This window comes from Engystomops pustulosus, chromosome 2, assembly GCF_040894005.1.
Source record: "Engystomops pustulosus chromosome 2, aEngPut4.maternal, whole genome shotgun sequence".
NCBI classification, from domain to species: Eukaryota; Metazoa; Chordata; class Amphibia; order Anura; family Leptodactylidae; genus Engystomops; species Engystomops pustulosus.
Genome location: NC_092412.1, coordinates 70,328,937 through 70,349,495, shown reverse-complemented (window position 1 = coordinate 70,349,495; position 20,559 = coordinate 70,328,937). Strand labels below are relative to the sequence as shown.

Here is a 20,559-nt window from a genome sequence, read left to right as displayed (position 1 = left end):
ACAAAATATGTAGAGTAAATACATTAAAAGAAAAAAAAAGGAATATTGCAGCCAAAGAATCATAGATAAGGAAATAAAATGTATATTGTTGTTAAAATTGGATATATAATATCATAGTGATGTAATTGGAATTTATAATATTAAATAATACTGATAATGATCTTTTCTTGTTATGTAATTTGCGTTAATAAAAATTATTAAAAAAAAAAAAAAATATATATATATATATATATATTTCGTGGGTAAAATCCATAGCAGAATCTCTCTGCCACTGAAATCAATGGGAGGCAGCAGACGTATCATATGAACAGGAGGATAGAAACCCCTAGGCCTCTGCCTCCTAGTGGTGCAGGGTCCGCATTGCGCACACCCGGCTCCGGCCGGTGGACACCGGACAGGATAGCCCGGGCAGCTCTAGAAATAACCTAGGAGGGAGGACATCCTGTGACTTTCTGCCGCTCAGTCTCCGCCCATAAATAAAACAAATCACGCCCCTTACAGATCACTCTCGTTTCACGTGCTCTTCACAAAAGAATGCCTTTCTCTTCGACCCAATCACCTGTCTTGTTTCCGGCGTATGGGCGGGGCAAGACGGCTCTTTGGCTTGAAGGATCGTGGGCGTGGCAGAGGCAGTGCTGGGCGGGACCACTAAGATTGTGGGATGGGAGGAGATGGGCGGGGGCACGTGTTCCGAGGTTTTCTGTGCACATAGGAAGCGCCTTCATTATACAGAGGGCAGAGCCGGGGCCAGGCCTGAGCCGGGATTACACACGTAAGAGGTAAGTACCGGAGGAGGGAGCGGGCGCCGGAGTCTACATTGGCCTTGTACGGACGCCATTTTGCAGGGGGTAATTAGACTATGTCCCTGGAGGGGCCCCCTGCACGAGCCGCTCCTTGTCACGTGGTGGGTACCCTGCTAGCACCCAGTCCTGCCTCTGACTGTACTCCTCTGCGGTAGATGCTGTCACCTGCGATGGGATGTGTAACATGTCTTCAGCCTCATGCACATGGGGCGGTTCTGGTGTCTCAGGTTACAAGACTTTCCCAATGACTAAGTTCCTAAATGAGTGACATAGAGGAAGCTGGTGGCCACAGCCTGGAGCCTGACACCATGCATCACAATGGCTGCTGCCTGGCAATAGAAATGCCACTGCAAGGGCAGTAACTGTCATAAAGTAAAGGTCACTGAGCTGCTGCGCACCCACCACTGCAGCCCCCTTGATGGGAGACCAGTGGTACTCCCTGGTGTTATAGTGATAACCTAGTGTGCTATGTATTAGTGGTGGTCATGGCTATGCCGAGTATCATTACTCCAGGTAAGAGATTATTGGGGAGAATTGGCCCCGGAGCGCTGGTGGATTAGCTCATGAGTGACCTTAGATGTCCAGGATTAGAAAGTGAACTAAAAAGAAATGTAACTTCTGCACCAATTTGTAAAGAAGCGTGTGATGTGTATCCCAGAGCCAGATGGTGACATCTACAGATCAGGATGTCTTTGTTGACACAGATAAGTGTGACACCAGCAGTAGATATGATGCAGCTCATTACAACCTGCACAGATGTGTTTGTGTCCTGTGTGCAGTTGTCTTGCAGGACATTGTCCTTTCTTGTATCTCTCCCCATCTGTCCATATTGATACAATGTGCTAAATGAGGTGAGCCTGAAGATCACCGGAGATACCAGCAAGCACATGATGTCCTCAGGGCTCTTTTATGTTTGCTATGGGCTTCCTAATCTGTAGTAATGGAAATGTGCGATACTTGCATATCACAATCTCAAGCTAGGGACCGACCACGATGGGAAAATAAGTATTTTACGCCATATTGAATATTGTCATTGCTATTGTCAAGACGTCCCTGGTGTCCTATTAATTTTCATAGGACATCCATCTTACATGTTGGGTGCTGTGGTCGCACACGCTCAGTAGCTTATTCAGACTGCCTGGGTCCCCTTCTGCTTGGGCAGTGGAGTTATTCCTGCTATTATACAAGCCAAACAAAAAGAATCAGGGCCCTAAAAACATATATGGGGGGGGGGACATTAATCAAATATTTCTAGCTAATTACATAAAGATTATTTTCCCCTTTGCATCACCTCATCGCATGGAAGTGGAGGGCGACACAGCAGAATGGGCAGACATGGGGTGCACCTGTGTACTCACAGAACAGTCTCCGGTAATGCCAGACATGGCCTGGTGTAGAATTGTACACTGCACGGCCGCCCCCGAAAACTTATGGGAGGCTGTAGACTCCTGATGTATTTAACGCCACCATCGGGGCAGGTGTTCATTATTTGCCAGCACAACTGCCAGAATGCCGAGCAATTGGCAGAGCAATGAACTTCAAGTCCCCCTCAGCTGTCCTGTGATGCCGAATTCTAGTGTCCACTGGATCCTATGGATCGGTAATAAATGTCATTTAAGTAATAGTAATATTTGGACAACTGAATATTTCTAAATGGCTGCAACAAATAAATTCCCACAAAAGCTTAATCCACAGTATTAGGGATCATTGTCCAGCTGTATGTATAGTGAATGAGAGTTCCTGGGCCTGTGTGTGAGCATAGTGGTAGTACGCATGGACTTACTGAGATTGACATTGTGAATCTGCACTACTGCCCCATCTACACATGACACTTGGGGACCCCCATTTACAGGAAAAGTCATTGACCTCTTTCTTTTCCGCAGGGACGACAGTTTCTTCCCTTCTTCCTTTAACAACCTCTAATTCTGTGGAAGGAGCTTCTCATCCATCAGGTTGGTAGAAATGGGACATTCCTTCCCATAATTAGGAGAAAATATATAAAGTCATATCATGCCGGATGTCTGTTCTATGTTGCTTTCCTTAAAGGGGTATTCTCGTCTGGACATTCACAATCAGTTTGATAAATCTGCCATATATAAACATTTTTTCAATTGGATGTTATTAAAAAAAATGTTCCTGTGTGAAGATAATTTCTCATAAATGTAGTGATATGGTCCCTTAGAAATGAGATAGCTTCCTCGGATACGGCCACCTCTGCTGGAGGGATTGCACAATGAAACAAAAGGTGTTTGTATATGAAGTGTCTGGGAGTTACTACATGTCGCACAGCTGTCCTGTGGTAATGATCGCTGAATCCTAATGGTCCTGCAGGACTCTATAGCGCATGTCTGGCCACTGCTGCCAGAGTATGACGTGGTCGTAACCGAGGAAGATATCTGGTTTCTAAGGAACAGAATGGCTACCTTTATGAGAAATTATCTTCACACAGGAACATTTTTTTTAATAAGATCCAATTGAAGAAATGTTTATAAATGGAAGATTAGTGAAACTGAATGTGAATGCCCAGACGACTTTCTATTTGGAAACATCTGTTCATTGGATTTTTGAATTATTTTACATTTCCCTTATTGTGTTTGACATTGTATAGTAGAAAGAATTACAGATTATATTTAATCTCTTTAAATGCTCTATTGTTGTGCTTCTTGAGGACCTGTTACAGTACTGTTCCCTCTTCTGATAAGGATTCTTTCATCCTCTGTGATCAGGTCCACCCCACCCATAAAACCTGTTGAACAGCAGATCCCACAGAGCAGATGCGACGCTTCCATACAGTCCTGGGGTTAGTTTCCTGTGACCTTGCTGAAGGGCAGTGACATTCCACTGTAGGGCTATTTGCTTTTATCAGCTGATGCAGAACATGTTCTTGTATCTTGGAATAGGTTCAATCCTGACTCCCGCTAGCTGCTGAGGTTTTTAGGTCATGGTATTCTGATTTGCTTTTATTTCAACGTATAAAAGCGACTTGAGACCGCCAGAAATTTCATGTAGTAGTAGTAGTAGGGATTAATCTTCCAGACAGATTATTGGCAACATTTCCAGGTTATATGCCATGAAGACAGGGCAACCATGTTGCATTTTTCCATACCAACTGGTATATCTAGTAAAGCTGTACACTTTACCATGATGTCTCTCTTGGAAATCAACCATCAAAATCAAGAATAATAAATAAGGGGCACTGTGACTGTAATCTTCTTATTTTTGATATACATGCCCTCTTTTAACATTATGCTAATGAGTCTCAAGGGCTTTTGGGATGTTAATGGAGCCCCCCACTGTGATGCGGATTCACAGACTGTTACACTGTGCGGGGGCATTTACCCCTCCTCCCAGCGTGTGGGGAATCTTCCTCTGTTGAAGTGAGATTACATCGGCAGTGCGGAGGGGGGGGGCAGTCTAAAAATATTTGAAACTGCAGCATGGAGGGGCTATGGTAATGCCCCCAGGAGTTCTTGTGGTTTATTAGCATAATTTGAAAATGTTATTTTAGAAGGAAGGCAGCCATGGATAACAAATATAAGATGATGACCAGTCACAGAGTAAGTGTCCTTGATTTTGATGGTAGATTTCCATTAATGATATTAAAAAGTTTTTTTGGTAAAAAATAAAATAAATAGGTTCTGTAGATTTGTTTGTTGAATTTGTCAGAACTGTATATTTTATAATTGTAACCCCAGACAAATATTTTTGGTCTCTGTGACAAGAACCAGGATTAACATTAAAGCTTAATTGCAGACACCTTTGATAACTGTTACAGCTGGCCAATGTAGCCTAGAGCTAAAGTACAGTAAATTCCAAACATCCAGAAGTCCGTTTGTAACTAGGGGTCGTTTGTAAGTCGAGTGTTCTTAAGTAGGGACCGCCTGTACATAATAAATGTAAATAAACAAACCTCTCATACAATCATCAGCACGTCAAGCTGTCTTCATTGGTTACCCTGCTGCATACACTAGCAGTGGTAGTGTTTGGTATTGCACAATTTTACTCATTCAGGTGTGTTTCCACTTCTCTAATATATGATGGAACATTATTATAGTAACCCCATAAATCGGATGTGGATTGTACGGCTGGAGAAATAATCACTGTGATTCCCTCTTAGCATAGGAATGCATGATGTGACCGAGTTCAAGCAGAAATACTCTGTGCTTGTCTGGAGTCCGGTTACAGGCCAGGAATGTACCTGCGGTGTGTACATATTAACTATTGCTGGTTCCCTGTGTCTTAAATGGGCTGTATTCCCCCATGGAAATATTTTGCCCATTTATTGGGGGATGTCTTCTAAATTGTTTTGCCTGCTCAGTCTGAAATAATTTATTGTACAATTAAATCATGTTAAATGACATGTACTGTAGATTTCTAATTTGTGACATAATGGAACAAACCCTCATCTGTAATGGTCATATCTGTCCAGACAATCCTCCAAGTTATTCTGTGTCTATTCTTATCATGTGTGGTTGCTATAGTTGGGACTTTTGAAGAGTGCCAGCAGACGTATACCCCAGAGGTCTGCCAATGAAATGTTACACCATTGTATACATAGGGTCACTGGTAACACCTTGTCACACCTTGATAAGCACAGAGACTATGTTTTTCAGAATGGTTGAGGTACCATTTTGCTAACATGTAAAGATTTATATTTGTATACATTACACGTAGTGTCTGAAGTCTTAAATACAGACTGCTGCTGGACATTTGCTAGGGGTGTCTAAGGGGCATGTCTGCGCATTCTGCTGATGGTTTTGCACTGCTGAAAACCAACTGTGAATTTGTCTTTATTCTGCTGCAAGAAAAAAAAATACTGGCAATCAATTTGGTTTTGAAGTAATATCCACAGGGTTACCGTATATCTGGAAATGCTTCATCGTTGTGCTAGTGCTTTTACATTTTGCCTTGTAAAGGGTTAAAATCTGCAAAATATATTTGAATGCCGTGTACCAAAAACCGTAGGTTTCTGCGCAACAGGTCAATGAGATTTCGAGAGTCAGAGATTTCTGCAGCGGAAAATCTGTATGGTGCTTTTACAGAATTGCGGCAGTTTTGGGTGTGCTTGGGTAAATGAAAGTTTTAACAGTAATAACCACAATCACATTACAAATGCTAAAACTATGAAATATTTGGCAAGCCCTGTGCAGCGCTGCGCAATCTGTAGGTGCTATATAAAGAATTATTATAATGAAATATTAGGGATGTGTATTTTGGTCCGCTTTGTGAATACAACATTTCCTTTAATATGTATGGGATGGAGCTGGAAAGGTAACATGACCTGGCCAGTTATCCTTTAAATAAGTTCCTACTTTTTAAAATTCCAAGACTTTTTTTTTTTTTTTTTTTTTTTTTTTTTAAGTTCAGAATTTTCTTCATACCTGTGAATTTTTACATTCTTTTTTTTTTTTTTTTTTTTCCCTCCAGGAAACATAGAGACTCCGGGAGTAAACATGTCTGCTGCTAGCTGGAAGCCATTTATATATGGAGGTTTGGCCTCGATTACAGCAGAATGTGGTAAGTTATCTTCTGAAATGGTGAGCAGGTTTGACGTGCATACATGGATCCCTCCCTCCTCCTTTTCCACAACGTTCCTCTTCTTGTTGTTAGAAATTATCAAAATCTGCTTTATGAGCAGATACGAACTTACTGACACAAGGCGGGCCCCAGACAATGTTAGTATCAGCCAGAGCTTGCTTGGTCATGGTAGACTTTGCGTTGTCTTCTGGTCTGTTACATTTGATAAGGCATCTTAGATACTTGCCTCTAACTTTAAGCCTTTTGTTTTGGAAGCGAACTATGAAAACCATGAAGCCCCAAGCAGATCCTTCTAAATGAATGAATGATTAAATGACAAGTTATACTAGATGTTTTCCCACATAAATATATATCCGATTGGTCAGCTCCTACTGTTCTATAACATACTGCTTGTAGACCATATGGCATTTACATGTTGACAGATTTCCTTTAAGAATAGGTCAAATGGTTGCGTGATCAATGCTTTCCATTAATAATTTTGTACATTCATATAACTTGTTACTTTTCCTTCTATTGCATAATCTTCCTGTTGGATTCTGTATAATATAATGCAGCCTAACGTGGTTATTCGTGCTCAGTTTGCCCACTAGTTCCTACGTCTCAACACATAAGTGACTACAACATAATACAGGCGGTCCCCTACTTAAGAACACTTGACCTACATACAACCCCTAGTTACAAACGGCCACTGGATATTGGTAATTTATTGTACTTTAGTCCTAGGCTACAATAAACAGCTGTAACAGTTATCACAGGTGTCTGTAATGAAACTTTTGTGTTAATCCTGATGCTTATGACAACCCAACATTTTTAAAATCCAATTGTCACAGAGACCAAAAAAAGTTCTGGCTGGGATTACAATAATAAAATATACAGTTCCGACTTGCATACAAATTCAACTTAAGAACAAACCTACAGACCCTATCTTAGGGTAACCCGGGGACTGCCTGTAATCTTATTATTCTCGCCAATAGTTTTCAATCCTTTATTCTTTGCTGTGATAAAAATTGGGTTTTTGTGTATTCATAATTCCTTCCTGAACTGGTGGTGGGCTTGTGCTTCTCCACAGTAGGCAGTAAAAGTAGATCTGAGACATAACATCTGGATGTTAACGTTATTTTTCCCATGTCACCTTTTCAAGGTACTTTTCCAATAGATTTAACCAAAACGCGTCTCCAAGTCCAGGGGCAAGCTAATGATGCTAAATACAAAGAAATTCGCTATCGAGGAATGCTCCATGCACTTGTTAGAATATGCAGAGAAGAGGGGCTCACTGCTTTGTATTCTGGGTAAGTTGATGGGTTGGTAATGGTAAACTGTGACTTAAGGGTATGCAGGGTCGGCTCCAGGTTTCTATTGGCCCTTGGGTGACAGAGCCTCAGTAGGCCCCTTTGCAGTGAACTCGCGTGGCAGCATTAAAAACTTAAAAACTAAAATAGTCTCCTGTTCCCTAGTTTATCATACCAAACAGCCCCCTCATGGTTATATTATATAAGCCCCCTCACACCCTATGGATTACCGTATATACTCGAGTAAAAGCCGACCCAAGTATAAGCCGAGGCCCCTAATTTTACCACAAAAAACCTGGGAAAATCTATTGACTCAAGTATAAGCCGAGGGTGGGAAATGCATTGCTCACAGCCTCCCCAGTATATAGCCTGGACCTGCCCCCCAGTATATAGCCTGCCAGCCCATATCCCCCAGTATATAGCCAGCCCCCTGCCCCAGTACATAGCCAGCAGCAGGGGAAGCCAGAAAGGTGAGTTTTGATATTTATTTATTTTTTTTTACTCGAGAATAAGGCAAGTTTGGGTTTTCAGCACATTTTTTTTGTGCTGAAAAACTAGGCTTATACTCGAGTATATGTGGTAATTCAATACAGTCCACCTTCACACCCCCATGGATACATTATAGCCTTATGTGGGCCCCCCAGCAGCTCTGTGCCCCACCACCTGCCCTGAGGTTACGTTTGCTCAGAAAAAATTATCCAGAATATAAATTCTTTTTTTGCTCTAAAACCTGTTACTGAATAACCACAAACCTGTGGTTAATAATCATGGAATAATCATGAACCTGGGGCCGCCTGCTGCGGTTTGGAACAGTTGTGGATTGATGCACAATGATGAAGGAATTTGTAGAGAAAAATACACAGAAATCCTTGTTAAAGGAAACCTACCACTTGAAGTGGCAGGTTTCCGATGGCAATACCGGGCACCAGCTCAGGGTGAGCTGGTGCCGGAGCTTATTTTAGTTAGTGTTTTAAACCGCGGTATCGCGGTTTAAAACACTTTTTAAACTTTATAGCCGGCACAGGCAGGTACGCGCTCGGCGCTTACCGTGCGCGCGGCTACATAGGAAGTGAATGAGAGCCGCGCGCATGGAAAGCGCCGAGCGCGTACCTGCCTGCGCCGGCTATAAAGTTTAAAAAGTGTTTTAAACCGCGATACCGCGGTTTAAAACACTAACTAAAATAAGCTCCGGCACCAGCTCACCCTGAGCTGGTGCTCGGTATTGCCATCGGAAACCTGCCACTTGAAGTGGTAGGTTTCCTTTAAAGGGTTTCTAATTTAGAGTTCAGCCAGAGTTGTGCGCTTTAATTTAGGAAGCGGGAGAAAAGGATGATATATTTGGGTTCTTTTGAGTCATTGTATGCTGTTTGTGTTATATACATCACTTGTGATTCCGATATATTTACATTCACTATACCTGTATTTGTTGTGATGGGAGGCATGTGGTGTTCCAGCAGGCCTGCTCCTGTCATGTACAACGTGTCTCATGTTTATGCCGGTTACTCAATAGTCTACACAGTTTTACGACACTGACCCTTCACCCACATTGGCTGACATCAGTCCTTTGGTTCATGTTATCAAGTAATGTGACATTCTGAAACCTAAGCTTTGACCTTGACCATGATTCTACCGTGTGATCAGTCCGGTGATAGATGGTGACACACTGTATTACACTATCTCTATCTGACCCTTTTGCATCTCTCTGCAGGATTGCACCAGCAATGCTCCGCCAGGCGTCATATGGTACAATAAAAATTGGGACGTACCAGAGCTTAAAGAGGTTATTTGTTGACCGTCCAGAAGGTGTGTATGAGATTAAAAATGGACAATTGTACAGAATTTCTGCCACTGGTGCGTAATGGATATTATAACACAGATCTGTAATTTTTGTGAAAATTTATTATTTATTTATTATTTAATTTTGCAAATCTGCTTTGTTCACTGTGGGTAGATCTGTGCCTGTCGGATGCCCCTGTTCTTCCTGCTACACCTTATTTTTAGAGAAGATATTAATCATGTGCATGTACAGCATTCCTGTGATGGGCAGCACAGAAAGAATTGTGAAGGGCAATTTGGAAGCTTTTGATTTCAGAAAAAAAAAATCCATATAGTCGGTGGGATTATATTACTGCCCCCCCGTTAATGTGTAACATGTTTAACTAGGATTTTATGTATAAGCACTATAATCAGTCACTGCTTTCTCTTACAGATGAGACATTGGTGCTCAATGTATTTTGTGGTGTATTATCTGGAGTATTTTCCTCCTGCATCGCCAATCCCACTGATGTTCTTAAGGTAAGCAATTTGTTCTTTTAAAGGAAACCTACCACTTGTAGTGGCAGGTTTCCGATGGCAATACCGAGCACCAGCTCAGGGTGAGCTGGTGCCGGAGCTTATTTTAGTTAGTGTTTTAAACCGCGGTATCGCGGTTTAAAACACTTTTTAAACTTTATAGCCGGCGCAGACAGGTACGCGCTCGGCGCTTACCGTGCGCGCGGCTACATAGGAAGTGAATGAGAGCCGCGCGCATGGTAAGCGCCGAGCGCGTACCTGCCTGCACCGGCTATAAAGATTAAAAAGTGTTTTAAACCGCGATACCGCGGTTTAAAACACTAACTAAAATAAGCTCCGGCACCAGCTCACCCTGAGCTAGTGCCCGGTATTGCCATCGGAAACCTGCCACTTCAAGTGGTAGGTTTCCTTTAATAGGAAGTGCATTCACACAACATTGGTGGAAAATGATCTGTGTTATTTTGTCAGTGTTCTGTAGTATAGCTGAATGTCCCATACATACCGTAATCATTTTTTTTTAAACTTAAGAGTGATAGCTTGCTGTATTGAAGGGGTTGTCCACAATGAAATTTCTGTTTATTGCCTCTTTTTATGATCTATAGAATCTATAAAAGATCATGGACATCCTCTTTAAAAACAAATGTTACGTTTACCTGCTGCATCATGGAAAATCATAATTGCGTTCTGTTCTTCATTTCTTGGCAAACTCTTTGCTGCTATTTCTGCAATGCTGATTCATGGGTGGGAGTCTAGAGGCTTGTCCAAAGCATGTGCAGTGCTTCTCCATGTCTATGGGACTGCTAGAGGTGGCTAGGTGCTTCACTGTGCCGACTCTTATAGAGAATGATTTAAGCAACAGTGTATCGCCCCCCCCCCCCCTTCCTCCCTCCCATTTAGATGGGTGAATAGGAAACCCTTTTTTGTGGCCAAACTGGTCTAAACTGACTCACTGGTTAGAAATATAGATAAGGTATAACATGAAAACTTTGGTCAGTAGCGCAAACAAAAGTCTTGGTTAGACATGCCTGTGGGTGACATGCGTTTTCTATCACAATGGGTGTAAAAGGAAGAGAATTCTTGAAGGTATAGGAGGTGGATGTAATTACTGCTGCATAGAAGCAACACCTACACAGTGTGAGAGATATAAACCTGCTTGACTGCTACTCGAAATATTCTACTAGGTATCAAAAGTTCAAATACTAGCAGTAGCTCTAAAAAGTTGGCATAATGTCCCTCTTCTGCTTTGCATAAAGGGGTTGTCCTGATAAAAAAAAAAAAAAATTATATCTGGCTGTGGGAAAAAAAACAACAACTTGGGCTACAATCACACAAATGTATGGGGGACGTATATACGGCGTATATCGTCCCCCATACACTTCTATGGCCTAATGGCGCCGTACGGGAGCGGTACGGTGCAGCACACGTGTGCGGCATAGTACCGTTCCATAGCCCTTGGAAGGATAGGACATGTCCTATTTTTCGAGGGTATACGGCGCCGTGTATTCCTATGGAGAGGGGCGGGGGTGAGCAGCGCTCATCCCCTGCTCCTCTCCCTGGCGCTACATCGTGTGAATGTAGCCTTAAACTTGCCTTCTCCTACGCTTCCAGTGTTCCATGCTGTGCCCCTGTTTCTTTAGAGGCAGGAACGCTCCAGTTAGACTATATCTGCCCACATGTCCACTGTAGGCGCAGTGGCAGTGTAATCTACTTGCCGTTAATAGATCCAGAGGTAAATTCCCTAGGTCTGCCTCATCCCTGTTATTTTGGAATAGCCTTTTGGTTTTGAAACTTTATTTTATTAATCTGTAAATTGTCTGCAGAAGTTACCCCAGGGTGTGAAGTAGCCTCTCTAATCTACTGGTGCATAAACTACACCATGCCCTTAGTAGCCACTGCAGAGGCAGCCCCCCACTTGTGTCCATGTGGCTTGTGAACACTGCAGCATGAACCCGCACAGGTGCCGTAGCTCTTTGTCCCCACCGTGCCCCAATAGCTCATTATAATAAAGTTTTAAAACCAAAAAGCTGCATTCCAGGAAATAATCATAAATTGGATGAGACTGACCTGGGGAATCTACTTCTGGATCTATTAAGGTATGTAGTTTCAGATGGTAGATTTCTATTAAACCGCTCACGTTTCTAGAAATTCTTTTTCTATACAAAAAAGCACTAGAGAAATAGATATGTGGGTGAAGCATAACTGTAAAAGAGGGAGGACGTTGCTGTGCTCAGTTCTTGAGTCACGAAGTTCATCATGTGACAAATGTGTGGAACGAGATTATCACGCAGGCAGTGAAAGCACAGCGAGACACCGTGTATCCCTCGCTGGTCTTGTTTGTATTGCGTAGTAGTTAAAGGGCAAAGAATTTAGGAAGTCCTGAGCAGGAACACTATGCACAGTCCATGCTCCATTCCGAATGCCTGTGTTCCCAGAATAGCTTGGAGGAGGCACGGCAGGAGGACTGAAATGTGAGAACGTAGTTTTCTGTACTCTGGAAATAACCATGCAGCCATACTGATATACTGACTGCATGTCCCCAGCCAGTGCAATGTATGAATCAAATATGCGCTGGGCAAAAGAGGGTGCTCTGGACCACCCAAAAATGTTTGAAAAAGACATGGTTGTAACCCGGGGCATTTCACCTATGATTTGTTGATTTGTCACCTTTTTTCATTGACTGGTTCTATAACTATTTTTCCATCCAAGTGTTTGTATGCAGAAAACAACAATGACCTGCAATTACCAGTGTTTACACAGATACTTCTCTATGTAGATCATATGGCGTATTGTACTATTGTATGCTATGCTTTTAGAGATGTAGAATATACCACAAGTCCTCACTTTCCCTCCACCCTGCTCTTCCAGATAAGAATGCAGGCACAAGGCAGTGTCATGCAAGGAGGGATGATTGGGAACTTCATCAATATTTACCAGCAGGAAGGCACCCGAGGCCTATGGAAGGCAAGTCTAGTTTCTGGATCACTTTTCTGTGTACTATTTTAACAAGGTAACATGCAATTAATCCGTAGTATTTATTTTCCAGGGGGTGTCACTCACTGCACAGAGAGCCGCCATAGTAGTAGGAGTGGAGCTGCCAGTCTATGACATTACCAAGAAACATCTGATCCTGTCTGGATTGATGGGTGACACAGTCTATACACATTTTCTGTAAGTTGTAATATTTCTAAGTATTATACTTCATATCATTGTTTTACTAAGTGTGACATGGTTCTTGTCCATGGCTATGGGTACTACAGATCAACCGTATTGACCTGAATTGGGTTCAGCTAAATGACCTGCATGCCATTTTATTATGTATTTGTTTTCCATGGCCTCCTACCTTCTAAGATCAACATTTTTATTATTCTGCTAATAAGAGTCTGAGGGTCTCTGGTGGGTGTTTCCAGAGCCCCTTGGTGCTGTAGTTTCACATGCTGTTACAATGAGTAGAGCAGGTCTCACTTCATGCTGCTGCTAGATTACACTGGCAGAGGGAGTATGGAGAGAGCAAGGGGTTGGTTGAGACCTGTTCTTCTCATTGTAATAGCCTGTGAAGATATGGGTAATGCCCCCAGAGCCCTTCAGACACATTAGAATAATTTTAGAAGGAAGGAGGCCATGGATAACAAATACAAGCAGATTACTCAGTGTCTCTGGTTTATCATGATGGAATTTTTGATTGTTGCCTCCCATGATGATTTTTATAAAGCTGTTCCCCTGGTGATAAATCACTTGTATAGACTCCAACATGTCTAAATTAGTGGGGCTACATTAGTCTACAGTAGCAAGAACTTTTTTTCAGCAATATTATCATTTGAAAAACCAAAAAAAGCTAGATTTTGATTTATCTATATTTATCCTTTGACATTTGTACTTCTACTATGAATACTAAGCACTGTGCCATGCTTTTTACCAGGTCAAGTTTTACTTGTGGTTTGGCGGGAGCACTAGCATCGAATCCAGTTGATGTTGTGCGAACCCGGATGATGAACCAAAGGTCACTGGGTGAGGTGTCGGGCTACAAGGGCACCCTGGACTGCTTATTGCAGGTACATACATCGTTCCCATTTTTACTAATTGAGCAGATTCCATTTAAATGTAGAGTTTTAAAGTGCAGACTTTAACCTGTACACTGCTGTTGTACAGGATAAAGAAGCAAAAAAAAAGTTGCTTTATTACAAAGTTTACTATGATCGCCTATTCTATTAATTAGTTATTGCTAGAGTATATAGAAACTGCAGTCTTTACACTCAACCTATATAATGGTATATTTGAGGTTTATACACTTGACGCATATGTTGGTTTCTTTGAAGTAACTCATTAGCCTTTTATTCATGTAAATTATCTATATTTTGTAGTTTGAAGTTCTTACTTTTTAACTTCTTTTTGTTTCCCCCAGACTTGGAAAACTGAAGGGTTTTTTGCTTTGTACAAAGGGTTTTGGCCAAACTGGTTAAGACTGGGCCCATGGAATATAATTGTATCCTTTTTATTTGATTATACTGGAGATTATATTGTCTTGGAGAGAGAGTGTGTATGTGTGATTATAGCTAATATTGTGAATCTCTGATCTACCTGTTAGGAGTCCTTAACCCTCTTCTACAGTTCTTTATAACCTATGAACAGCTCAAGAAGCTAAACTTCTGATGTGTGATCCATCCAGCTAGCCGACTCTTTCAATGCCAGGAACCTCCTTGTATATAAAACTAACGTACTCCAATCTTTATTCATGATGTCAATGAAGAAATGTGTGAAAGTAATGTGACACTTGGAACGGAGTTCCCAAATGTCAGCACCTCACTGGAAGACTTCTTCAGAAACTGGTGCATGGATTGTGACTGGGACAACACATACTAATATATTGGGATTCCTGAGGCTCAAGTGGTTTTATGTTAAGTATTCTGTGTCCACATTTAAGGACTCCTAAAGGTTATATTTTTATACCTATAACGTGGTACATTACTTGCGCAGTTTACTTTTTACACAGTCCTGTTTATTTGGCTATAGAGAAAAAGGCAAAATCTTCGACCCATATCTAAAATTTTCTTAGACATAATTTTTATTCATATGAATTTACTTATAGACCATAAAAAATATTAGATAAAATCTTAGACTTAAAGGGGTATTCTCATCTGGACATTTTTACATTTAATTAAATTCATTTGCCTTATGTAAACATTTCTTCAATTGGATGTTAATAAAAAATGTTCCTTTGTGAAGATAATTTCTCATAAATGTAGTCATGTTGTCCCTTAGAAACGAGATAGCTTCCTCAGATACGACCACCTCACAATCTGGCAGCGGTGGCCAGACTTGCGCTATAGAGTCCTGCCGGACCACCAGGATTCAGCAATCATTACCACAGGATGGCTGTGCGACATGTAGTAACTCCCGGACATTTTATATACAATAACCTTTTGTTTCTTTGTGCACTCAATCGATCAGAGGTGGCCGTATCCGAGGACATTTATGAGAAATTATCTTCACACAGGAACATTTTTTTAATAACATCTAATTGAAGAAATGTTTACATATTAAACAGATTAATGAAACTGAATGTGAGTGCCCAGATGAGAAAACCCCTTTAATGTCACAGATTTGTCAAAAATACCAAGTCCTTTGCATGTGATTCGAATCCAGTAAAATGACACACTCCAATGGACTTCCAGTGGGATCTGAGTGGGTCCAATGGTGCCGGCCATTAAAGTGTCCGGTGCGTCTATAATTCTAGTGTTTTGCTCCCTTCAAACATAGATAAACTATGAAAAGAAGACAATTGAGAAGACATTGATTTCAGTCTAATACACGGTATATCGGATTATATAGAGAGCAATACAAGTCTTCTGTGGACAGGTTAGGCTCCCTGTACAAAAGCATAGTTTTTGTTGTGCTATCTGTTATTTCAGTGGGATAGCACATTGGCACATTAATTTCTGTGAGCTCATACATAAGGCCATGGTTTACAGTCCTCTGGGGAATTAAAGGACATCTACTATCAGGATGAAGGATTGTAAACCAAGCACAGTGACATAGCGGTGTGTGCTCCCTTTGTAAGGGTGGAATTTTCTTTTAGCTTCTTATGGCCTGGTTTTTGCAAAAGAGCTTTGAATACATTTAGCACCTTCATAAAAATGAGGGCATAAGAAGCTGAAAGATCCTAATAGAGGATGCATACACCAGCATGTCAGTGTGCTTGGTTTACAATCCTTCATCCTGGTGGGTGTTTTCCTTTAAATATATAGTTTGTCTGGTTCTTCGATTGAACATCCTTCACCAAATTGTGTTTTGTCTATAGCATTGCAACTTTCATTTTGTTATGTACAGCAAATGAAGGCTTTAAAGAAGCCACTTGTTTTGGAAAATCAAAGAAAAAGCCAACCCTGGAAATCTGTTCCTGTTTTCAATTGCACTTGACACAATGAATGTCGTTCATCATAAGTAGTGTAAGGAGATTCAGGATCTTGCGCCTTTTTCTTTAATATGAGAACAGACTGTGCACAACAATAAAATGCAAGAATATATATTGTAGAAAACGTACTTCAGTTTAACAGTCTGAAGCACTGAAGAATATTTATTGTAGCATATGTACCTCATTGTTTCAGACTAAAGCTTAAGTTCCTTTGCTACAAATATATATTCTTGCATTCTATTGAAGCACCATCTTTACTTGCATAAGACCTTTGGGGTTGGATCCCTAGACCGGAGGAAATACCAGAATCTTTCTTTTATGTCAGACTGGATTGTTCATCAATTTTGTTGGTTTTCTTATTTAACCTGCCATTTGTCTGTCTGTACAGTGTAAGCAATATTATGAGCACTACATTCCACCTACCCTGCAGATGGGTGCAGTTATTTATTGGACGGTGACCTTTCAAGTGATTAGTACTTGGTATATAGTATATTTTTCTATTGTTGTGCACTGGACACTTTGCATTATCCTGCCAATACGGTTGTAATGGATGATGTTTTGTTGAGTTACTGTAACTTTGTAGAAAAGCTTGTAAATTTGCTTCTTGTGTTGTGGCTAAACGTGACATTTAGGTGCTGCTGAGTGTTTTGCTTCATTGTTTCATTTTACATTTGTGTAGATATGTACAGTTAGAGATTTTAGACATGCTGGACTACTTACTTTTTTTTTTTTTTTTTGTGTGTATTACTATATATTTTGTTTCCCTTTTCGGTGTTACAATTATCGCTTCAAAGACTTGAACATGAATGGCGTCTGCTGTAGATTGGGCACTAGACTTAAAGAAATGCTTATGATTAGTACCATTATCAAAGAGCACGTACTTCTCACCCTCCCTCAAATTTTTTTATTTTTTTTGTTAGGGTACGTTTGCCTTCAAAATGTGCAACCTTCAGGTGCAGTCACACGTGGCAATTACATTGCGTTTTAAGCAGCTGTGAAGGGGACATTTTTCTAATTGCTTTGTTTTAACATTTGCATTTAAATAAGTTATGCTAAGTGATGTTAACATGGTGTGTTAACATTGCCTTTAAAATACAATTTTGTGAACCCATTATTTACAAAATTATGTCAACACAATACAGTTGCATTGTGCTAGCATTCTGTTAAAATATCATTTTGTAAATGCATTAAGGCATTGTGTTAACAGTAATTAAAATTGTGTTGTGTTTAGGCAAATGACCTCTCTACAGCTGTTGAAAAGCGTTTCAAATTGCAATGTAAATGTCACATGTGAAGGAACCCTATGACATCATGGGTAAATAGGTTTTTGATCTCAAAACTGCAACATGTGACCATAATCGTAGGGGATCCATTATACCTGCCTAGCGTTTTTAACTTGCGTTTTTAAACTAAATACAACAGATGAGGAGAGGATATTTGCCGAATTGCATTGATGTAGATACTTGCATGTACAAAATACAATGTTAATGGTATGGTAAGGTTAACACATTGCATTTTGTAAATTCAAATGTTAATGGCCATGTAATTCGGCAGATCTCCTCAGCTGTTGTATTGCGTTTCAAAATCTATGATTTACTAACAGATCAGGTTCAGGGTAAAAAGTTATTCATGTCAGAATAAAGCTGTATGGGTGGCAAATCTCATGGAGTTATTAGTCCTTGTAGTAAGTGGGCTACAGGGCGGCAGCAGAACTACTAATAGTTGGTCAAATTTTTTCTGTTTTGTACTAGCCCTTCTGTTTAGGCTCATGCTGATGTATTATCTGTGTCTTAAAGGGTTTATACATGGAGTATTAAAACTAACATAAGTGATCTTTGTTAATAACTTTTTGATTCAGAGTTAAAATAATTTACTTGGTCTGAGGGACTGACAATCGGTGCCTTTACACTGTCTTACAATGACACTGGCACTTAAGGGTTACACATGGTTTCCCCATCACACGCTCATTGCATCGTGGTGGGGGGCTGGATTCATGCTGCTGAAATAAAGACATCCAGCACCTTTGGTTATAGATGGGTGCACTGAGTTACCAAACCTCTAGCAGCTACTGTGATGGGGCTGGATGTCTTGAATACAGCAGAATGAATCGAGGGGAGACCATGTATAATTCTGAACCCAGAGCAAGGCAGCATAAAGGCACTGCTTCCTGGTCCCTCAAACAAGATCAATTTATTCCCTGGAAAAACCCTCTGCAAAATGCATCAATGTTGTCCTCCATGAACCCATAATTGCATTTATAATGGCTTAATTTATAGCGCATCTGTCTTTAATGACAGCTACGTTCAGACCTATAGGACTGTTTGTGGGACAATGCCTACTAAATAAGCTTCAATATTTATTTTGTTGATGCCCCTGTTTAAAAAGAAGCAATTGTCTTTCTGCTTGTGTTCTTTAACAATATTTATAATAAAAAGACTGCAATTCAACCTTCAACCCTCCGTAACATTCCTATAAGGTTTCAACAATAAAATTCATAAATGAATTTACGGAAGTAGTTATTCTGAAAGGGGTTGTTCAGGAATTCTTTTTATTTTTACCACCCATATATTTTTAAACTGCTTATACTCGGCCCTACCGCCAATGACGCATGCTACAGCCTGTAACTCCTGCTGTTGCAGGCATGCAGCCTTTTTCGGCACATAAATGCTAGCCTCTGTATACAATTTGAGACCTGTAGTATGAGTAGTACCATGGCTGAACTGGAGTGGGGAGAGGCGAAAATAAGCAGTTTATTATTTTTGCTCCCCTTCTGCCATATAAAGACGGTCCCCTACCTACGAACACCCGACTTACAGACAGCCTATAGTTAGAAACGGACCTCTGGATATTGGTTATTTTCTGTACTTTAGCCTTGGGCTACAATGATCAGCTGTAAGCGTTATTAAAGGTGTCTGTATTAAAGCTTTTGTGCTAATCCTGGTTCTTATGACAACCCAACACTTTTAAAATCCAATTGTCACAGAGACCAAAAAAATTCTGTCTGGGGTTACAATTATAAAATATATAGTTCCGACTTGCATACAAATTCAACTTAAGAACAAACCTACAGAACCTTATCTTGTACATAACCCGGGGACTGCCTGTAAAATTGTTATTCCTGGACAATCTCTTTAAGGTATAAGATATATGGATGATCGCTTCTCTTTAGCACCCTGTGACACTTGCATTTTAAGCATCTCTTCATCTATTGTACACCTTGCGGCTGCATCATATAGCATGAGATCATTTTCATGTGTGCACCAAATATTCAACTCGTATGCAATGTTACATTCATGTATTTATTCTTTTTAACTGTGAAATGCTTTATTTTGTAAGCTTTTATAAGTATTGGCTTTGGCTGAATTTTGTGTTTTCCTGCATATTGTTCTCCTGTACCAAAGTTTGCTAATAAAAATCCACACAAACTTCACAGCTGCTTGTCATGTGTTCTATGATGAAATTTGGATTGTCAGCAATATTTATGCAGGCAGATTTACTTTGAATTATCCTTCCATTAATAATGTAGGATTGAACAGACAGTAAAACTGGTTTGTCCAGTAACGTACCAACAGCATCAGAGCAAATTATACCCTGTCTAGCAGCTTAGTGGAGTGGATGAAAGCTGATGTGCAATACATCGATGATTAAAATGACACTTTGTATCCCAAGAACATTGTACATCATAATGTGCCGTTTTAATGTAAAAATAATTATACTTTACACAACTCTGGGTCATAGGTTCCCATCTAAAGAAATAATTGCAGACCGTAACCGTTTAGCTTTTTATTCTTTCACATAATGCTGGAAAATTCTTAACAATTTCTAAAATGTTTGGGGCATGTTCCACTTCATTGTTAGCAATGTGACCCAATAAGTGCCGCACTTATGGTTCACAGTACATGTTGCTATATACCTAGATGCATCATATACTTTTTATTAGCTAGTGAACTCTTTAACATTCCAGAACTCAGTTTTTCTATGGAAAACTTCTTTTATGCAAACTTCAGAAACCACAAGTCAATGATGGGTTCTCACTTACAACCACAAGTTGCCTCAAACTGAAAGCAACAAATACCTTTCCTTGAATCAAACCCTTAAAGAGAACCCGTCATGCCAAATAACCCCCCTAAACTAAATATATTTTCATAAACTGCCATTAGAGAGCATTGCCCCTATCCCTTCATTGTCCCTCTACATGCCTGTACACCTAAGCAATGAGGTCCTAAAG

General features: G+C 40.4%; 1 protein-coding gene across 1 annotated transcript; it reads left to right on the top strand.

The window, feature by feature from the left end:
* The first annotated feature begins 630 nt into the window (after nucleotides 1–630).
* SLC25A30 (solute carrier family 25 member 30) lies at nucleotides 631–19,761 on the top strand. The gene is made up of 11 exons (XM_072135248.1): nucleotides 631–779; nucleotides 2,687–2,755; nucleotides 6,231–6,320; nucleotides 7,483–7,630; nucleotides 9,339–9,433; nucleotides 9,840–9,925; nucleotides 12,788–12,883; nucleotides 12,966–13,090; nucleotides 13,839–13,971; nucleotides 14,322–14,402; nucleotides 14,528–19,761. The coding sequence occupies exons 3-11, from the start codon at nucleotides 6,257–6,259 to the stop codon at nucleotides 14,567–14,569; spliced, it is 870 nt and encodes a 289-aa protein (XP_071991349.1). The 5' UTR covers nucleotides 631–779; nucleotides 2,687–2,755; nucleotides 6,231–6,256; the 3' UTR covers nucleotides 14,570–19,761.
* Nucleotides 19,762–20,559: the final 798 nt, after the last annotated feature.

Bases quoted from the DNA above. Each gene is read 5' to 3' on its own strand.
- SLC25A30 (XM_072135248.1), top strand. From the start codon at position 6,257: ATGTCTGCTGCTAGCTGGAAGCCATTTATATATGGAGGTTTGGCCTCG. The intron at 6,321-7,482 runs GTAAGTTATCTT...CACCTTTTCAAG, and splicing joins CTCGATTACAGCAGAATGTG to GTACTTTTCCAATAGATTTA. The intron at 9,926-12,787 runs GTAAGCAATTTG...CTGCTCTTCCAG, and splicing joins ATCCCACTGATGTTCTTAAG to ATAAGAATGCAGGCACAAGG.